The sequence below is a fragment of the Notolabrus celidotus genome, chromosome 1 (assembly GCF_009762535.1).
Source record: "Notolabrus celidotus isolate fNotCel1 chromosome 1, fNotCel1.pri, whole genome shotgun sequence".
Classification (NCBI taxonomy): Eukaryota; Metazoa; Chordata; class Actinopteri; order Labriformes; family Labridae; genus Notolabrus; species Notolabrus celidotus.
Genome location: NC_048272.1, coordinates 28,143,300 through 28,150,279, shown reverse-complemented (window position 1 = coordinate 28,150,279; position 6,980 = coordinate 28,143,300). Strand labels below are relative to the sequence as shown.

Sequence of the window (6,980 nt, the reverse complement as noted above, 5' to 3'; positions counted from 1 at the left end):
GTGATTTCAGACCCCAAACACGTAAGCTATGAGTATTAATTGTTACATAGACTCGACAAGGAATAACTGATAATTTGCTCTCGTCCAGATCAACACCACTGGGTTTCCGAGTGTCAGTGGTGTGAGGTTTGCGTTTTTTGTTGTTGTAATGAGTGTGAGGGTGAGGGCTTCATCCTGCGCACTTGTGCGGTGATACAGGGGGCTGGGGGAGGAGGAGGTGGGGAGGGCCCTCAGGGCGAGCACACCCCTACTGCCTGTGTCAGAGTATTTCAGAACACAGGCCAGCATTTAGTCATAGTGCATGGAAGCTGCACTCAAACTTGTCCGCCGAAGTCCGCTCAAACTTTTTGACAACACCAGGACATTTCTTGTTTCTTAAGGATCTGTGGACCACGAATACTTCTTTTGTTCTCGTAGAAAGTGTGCGTCGTTACAACAGGATACTTAAACGCACAGTTATTTCCAACTCACAAACACAATGCCTCGATCTTTCTTGGTCAAAAAGTACTTCGCTAGACAAAAGCCTAACTACAGTGAACTGGAATATCAGAATGGTAAGTTGAGAGGATTTCTATTTCTTCTATGAGTTATGAAAGCATGCTTACTTAAATGTCAAACCTGATAGAAAACCACCTGTTTAACGGAGTTGGTGTCCTCGCTTTGTTTTGGTCAAATATACATATATTTAGTCAAATCAGTTTTGTGCCTCTTGTGCCTGGTTCAACTTCAAACCCGGCTACTCCCCGTTCAAGTCGGGGCCCGTTAGACGTACTTTCCCCCCTTTCTGTAAGTAGACAGAGCCTCATTCATGTTACAAGCTCTTGTGAATACGTGGGAGGAAACGGCCCATGAAACCGTCTCATGGCTCCAGCCATACACTTATTAAGTGCTGAGAAAAACAATATTTTTATCAGACACTGGCAGTGTCTTAGTGTCTGACGAAACTTACAACTTAGACAGTGGAGATTAATTGATATCAACATAATTAAGAAATAACAACTTTTTTGTGTATACTCTGAAACTGGCTCATTTTGTACTATCTTCTGCCTCCTGTCTCAGACACTTCACTGGAGAGGTTTCCCTTTGCTGAGTTTCCTTCAGGGGACAACACATCCTCTGCCACCTGCTTCACAACAGGTTTGGTTTGGGACCTGAGTGTGCTTCCTACCCTCTACCTACCCACCTCCCAAACTGAGCCTTCCACCAACGCAGGACCCTTGGACCTCAGCTCCCCATCCAGCCTCAGCAGCAGTGCAAGCAGTTGTGGAGAGGAAGATGAAGGACGCACATCAGACCCCCCCAGCCCTGAACCCGTACACACGTATGCCCCTCGCCAGAGGATGAAATGCACAGGTTCTATGACTCACATCAGCCCCCCTGAGGAAGAAGAGGAAAGAGAGACACAGGTCACAGCAGCAAGACCAGCCTTCCTCTGTAAACACTGCCCTAAAGAATACAACAGCCTGGGGGCCCTGAAGATGCATATCCGCTCACACACCCTGCCCTGTGTGTGTACCACCTGTGGCAAAGCCTTCTCCAGGCCTTGGTTATTGCGCGGCCACATCCGCACACACACAGGTAAGACCCATGTCTGACAATGTTCAACAACATCACACATCCTGATTCATCAGGTAGACTTGTCATATCTTTGTACCTGTTTCTGTGAAGCTGTAAGTTACTGTCATTGTGAGTCAGGAGGTCATTCCCTCATCATTTCAGAGGGGAAGTAAGGCAGCAGAATATACATGACAATCAGTCTGATGAGGTTAACACCTGATCAGACGACGTTACCACATGGGGAAGCCCTCTGTACACCCTGCTCTCATTGATTACTCTTTGTGTTTAATGTCTCTGCAACAATGACTCGTTGGCTAATTATCTTATCACGGCTGCTGGGGAAGACAGCAGATCAGGGGGTACGGGAGTGACAAAAGGTTAAAGGAATGCCTGAAGGCTTCTGTAACCACTGAGCACTTAGTACCTGCAGCAACTTGTTAGCGTGCTAATCTGATTTGGCTCTGATTGAATCATGCTGATTCAGTCAGGCTCTGACCCCACTAGCCTACCCATGTGTTTCCTTATTATCTTCTGAATGTGTGTGGGAGTGTGTTTATGTGTTTGAGGTGTTAATTTTCAGTTCTTGTGAACTCAGACACATGACTTTGTCACTGAATTAAGGCAGGTTTTATTGCCACATCTAAATAGGGTGCCAGTCATTTAACTTCCATTGTTTTTTTTTGCCCAGGTGAACGTCCATTTTCCTGCCCACACTGCAACAGGGCCTTTGCTGACCGCTCCAACCTGCGGGCTCATCTGCAGACACATGCAGAGGTGAAGAAGTATCAGTGTGGCATCTGTTCTCGCACCTTTAGCCGCATGTCATTGCTGCAGAAGCACAGCTCCTCAGGGTGCTGCTCCACCACGGTGTGAGACTCCACAGACACGGACAAAGGGTATCCACTAAGAGCTCAGGACAGTGGTGGTCTAGTAGCCCCAGAGAAGGCATCTACGCAAGCCCAGCTGGCCTGATGATGATCTGTAAAGCCACAAAGAGCATGAAGTGGCTTGCTTTAAGAGACCTGGAGGGACTCGAGCATAATTATTGGATCTGACTTTACAAGCCTTTTAGCTTCTCTGCTTTGTAAAACAACATCTGAGGAGCAGATTTTTTTATTCTAATCTAGATTGAGGTCATGAGGCTGGACCAAAGCTGAACAGAGCAATACAAACACTCACTTGATATCAACCCCTTTGTTGCCATCGTGCCCATTCCAAAGAAAAAATATGTAGTGAACTCATAGGGGTAAGAGGTGTTCCTGTCTCCGTCCTGGTGCCGGCTAGCTCAGGATCATGGCCCAGACACAGCTGCTGAGAGGTAGGGGTGCGTGGGTGGAATAAATCTCTCAGCATGCCTCATAACACACAGACACACAGACACACAGACACACACACACACACACACACACACACACACACACACACACACACAAAAGCAAATGCACACACAGCTGTCCCTGGTACTGTAGTGTAGATAGACGAGGTGCTAACAGGTGCTATAGCCATGACCTTCGCTGGTTGATAGCAGGTGACTTCCACTGCCCTTGGTTTGCTTAAGAAAAAAGAGGAAGCATGTCATTACAAAAGAATGGCATCAGTTAGTCGTTTTCACCAGTGGGGATTGTTGTAAGCCTCTATTTTGACTACATCCAAACCTTCTCTTTAATCTGATGGTTTAAGAGATAGGTAAAGACCTTCTGTCTGTCGTTTTCCAGAGACGCCTCACTTTGCAGGACCACTTGAATGTGGATGACATTGCAAGCCATGCACTCTAAGTTACCACAGTGTTAATTTTAATAACAGCCAAAGCCATATTTTATAACTTAAATGAATTTGTGCCTTGAAATTGTATGACTTTTGAAACCAAACGTGCCATTTTTACCTCAGTATTTGTAGCTTTAAGAGAAACAATGATTGCAGTATTATCAAAAAATAGCACCAAACTGTTTGAAATGAACTAAGGCTGGGACCAAAAAATGTTTAAGGTTTACGCTAAGGAGACATGACTGTGTAAATGTGATCAGAGCCATGTAAATGGACAGTTCAAAGATGAATTTTTTAACTTTCCTACATCTTTTATGGCAGTTTTTTCATAGTGCAATGTGCTGATTATGTGTTATTTCAATTTTGTATGCTTGTGTGTTCCTTTTTTTTCAGTTTCTTGTACGTTGTATACATTGATACATTTTCATTCAATAAAGTAATTTATGTTTATTAACCCTTGCTATTTCAATTCTGCTTTTGTGGTTGTATCTTTTCAATGATACCTTGTTAATATGAGTGCAGGATGCGTTGGTTGTTAAATTCTGTTTGATCATTAACGGAGATTTCTGTTAAATCTTGACATTAGACGTGGAGAGTGAAGGGGCTATTGTAGTAAAGCTCAACTGCAGATGTGAAGGTGAGCACACTGTGTGATGGACGGGATCAACTGATTGCACCTGCTTCCAGTTTCCACCTGCCGTCTACTTCTCACTGTTGCTGTGCAAATACTGCTGGGTGTGTGAATGTGAGTGTGTGTGTTTGCAGCTACAAGAGAACTTTAGGGAAAGTTAACTCCTCCTTTCAAGTATCCTTTGATTGGACATGAAGTCATAAGTTCTTGCTACGGCTCTTGAAAAAAAATCTCATAAGCTATAGCTGTGATAGCAGTGTGTGTATACTTTTTCCTCCCTAAGGAGAGTATAACACTCTCTTCTTCCTCTGCCTAGACAGTGAGTCAGAGTGTGCTCAGACTGGAGCTGTAGGTTCCCATGGCTCTCTACTCACAGTCAGTAAGTCAAGCCACTAGTCAGTTAGTCAATCAGTTAGTTTGTGCGTGGGCTGAGGCCCAGCCAGTCCAGCAGGAGTGAGGTAAGCTCTTCCACGGCACAGCTCCATATTTCCTTCTTAGTCAGGGAAATGTGCTCATAGCTACCAGCCAGGATGACCACCGCAGCCTGACGCAGAGGCTCACCTCACACACTCTGTACTTCTTACCAAACTGTTTTACAGATTCTCAAACATCTCAGCCCAAACACCAACCAGGTCCAATATAGAGGTAACATGAGAGTCCTTGATTGTGGTTTCTTTGACCATTATATTCCTGTGTCTTTTCCCAGGATGTTCTTGGAAAAGAGGGTCATTAAACTCTCAGCTGTTTAAGGTTATCTCAGGACTGTTTGATGATGTCAGCTGCTATGTCCTGAGGTGAGGGTGTTAGTTCTGCTAGCACACACATTTGAAAACATCCTTAATTCATACTTACTTCAAGGATGGCTTTTGTCTCTACTTTTCTGATGGTTTGTATTGTGTAATTTCTCTCATCATCTCGTTGATGTGGTCAATGTTCATTAAGTGCTGCATTTCTAGAACTGATATGTTTTGACCAAACATTTTGCTATAACTCACCGTCTTTTGTCTTCTGAGTCTTGTGAGGTCACCATTGCCACAGTGGCACAGCCTTTTTCTGCCACAGAATGCTCATATATTTTCAGTCTGTGCTGCATCAGAAGTTACTGTACTTATTTCTGCCTTTTAGTAGAGAAAAGAAAACACAACATGCTCCGCTTCATGTTCCTCAGGGAGAGTGGAGGGCCTGGATCTGAAATCTGAGAGCGTTTTCCTGCTGTGTGCTTTACAGTGCCAGAGCACTCACTGTAATTTACCAAAAGTGGCTGCTATTTATGCCATAAAGCATGTGTTTAACATTCCTGAACCCCACTGTGTTTGTGTGTTCCTCGCTCTCTCACTCGCTTGCTCACTCCCACTCACTCTCTTGCCTGCCTCTCTAGCTGTATTTCTATTTGTGTGTATGCGTGTGTGTGTGTGTAGTGAGTGGAAACAGTCCCCACAGAGCAGCAGCCCTTTCGCTCTTCACAGGAGGATCATCTCTCCCCCTCTGAGACAAGGCCGACAGGAAGTAGGAGTTTACATTGGCCTACTTTACCCCCAAAAAGTAGCCTGGGTCGTGGCGCTGCAGAGCTCCAGCACTATTTCTGCTGCTGCACTTTGCCGCTACCAGCGCCATGTCCCATCCCCCTATCAGCTGTTCCACCCATGGCTGCTCTTTTGGCAACATTTTCAGGGTGGAGTTGGGTGGCCAGGAACTGTAGAGTGGCCTTCAGAGTAGCAGCAGTTGGGGCTCATGGCCTGGGAGACAGGAAGGAGCTGTCAGCATCTCATAAACAGGACTCATCCTGCACTCATGACACACAAAAGCTGGAGAGAGCTCTCTCCCAGGAAAAGCCCTCAAACACACAGCTAGTCCAAGACTGTGGTGTTTGTGTATGATGATTCATAATAAAGATACTGACTATGCGCGTATCGCTTTTCATGCTTGTGACTATCACCTGGGAATAAGAGGACAATGCACGGATACATTACAGACACTTGATAGTGAATAGATTATCTGCAGCTGGCAATCAAATTAAACCATGGCTGCATCATCAAGCTCTTTTGGTATTTAAATGTGTAAAATTGAATCCCCTCAATGCTGGGACAGATGTGATATGCAGCCATCTTGGGAAATGAAAACAGAGCTATCAACATGCTTTATGCTTATGAATAGAAAGGTAGTGCATTACACTTAAACTAGTATCCTATCCTTCCACTGAAACCTCTTCTTATCTCATGAGTCACTTTTATGGCCTCGTACTTCCAAGGAAAGCATCTACTAATGTCTGTAACTGGATCAAGAGTACTTCATTACTTTCTAAAATCTGGGTGATGATACTTTTTATTCCTGGGTTTTGTGGGTGTTCTTGTCCCTAAAAGATCTTGGCCGCCATGCTGTCTGCATGTGAACATAGTAAAGTTCAGAGCTCTGATGTAAATGTCAGAATGCAGAGCTCATACCTCTCTACTGAGCTGCAAACAAGCCAGAGACACAATTTCTGCATCTGGTAAACAAGAGGGCCAACAGCGGTAACACCACAAGTATGCTTAATGATGGATTTGATCAGGCTGTGGAGTTGCCCAGAGGCTGGATTGGAGAAGTGGTTGGGTGGGTTAGAGGATTGGGGTAGGGGGTGCATATTAAAGAGTAATGAATCACACACTCAGTCACAGGGTCGCCGGCTATGAATGTGCTCTCTGTTGGTTTTCCTGGAGCCTGGAGTTTACTAACTGATGACGCAGGCTGGACTTGATCAGAGACATGTGTTGCTGTGGACTCCATGCCAGTGAGAAGCATAGCGAGAGCAGAGAGAAAGGGGGAGAGGTAGAGGGATGGATGGCGCCTGAGCTGTGTGTCCTTCTGGGCATTGCTTCACACATGGGCTTGAGGGACGGGAGAGGAGAAAATAAACCTGACTTCTACCCTGGGACAGGAAACAAGAGATTCTCAGAGAGTATCCTGACCCAGCTTTTCTAACAATCAATACTCCTAAATTCTTATGTGGCATTTCTGCAAACTGTGGAGCAGCTTTTCTTCTCAACACAAA

At 45.1% G+C, this 6,980-nt stretch overlaps 1 protein-coding gene across 1 annotated transcript; it reads left to right on the top strand.

The window, feature by feature from the left end:
- Positions 1–230: 230 nt before the first annotated feature.
- On the top strand, positions 231–2,989 carry snai1a (snail family zinc finger 1a). The gene is made up of 3 exons (XM_034691826.1): positions 231–554; positions 1,060–1,578; positions 2,246–2,989. The coding sequence occupies exons 1-3, from the start codon at positions 479–481 to the stop codon at positions 2,428–2,430; spliced, it is 780 nt and encodes a 259-aa protein (XP_034547717.1). The 5' UTR covers positions 231–478; the 3' UTR covers positions 2,431–2,989.
- The last annotated feature ends 3,991 nt before the right edge of the window (positions 2,990–6,980 follow it).

Bases quoted from the DNA above. Each gene is read 5' to 3' on its own strand.
- snai1a (XM_034691826.1), top strand. From the start codon at position 479: ATGCCTCGATCTTTCTTGGTCAAAAAGTACTTCGCTAGACAAAAGCCT. The intron at 555-1,059 runs GTAAGTTGAGAG...CTCCTGTCTCAG, and splicing joins TGAACTGGAATATCAGAATG to ACACTTCACTGGAGAGGTTT. The intron at 1,579-2,245 runs GTAAGACCCATG...TTTTTTGCCCAG, and splicing joins CCACATCCGCACACACACAG to GTGAACGTCCATTTTCCTGC.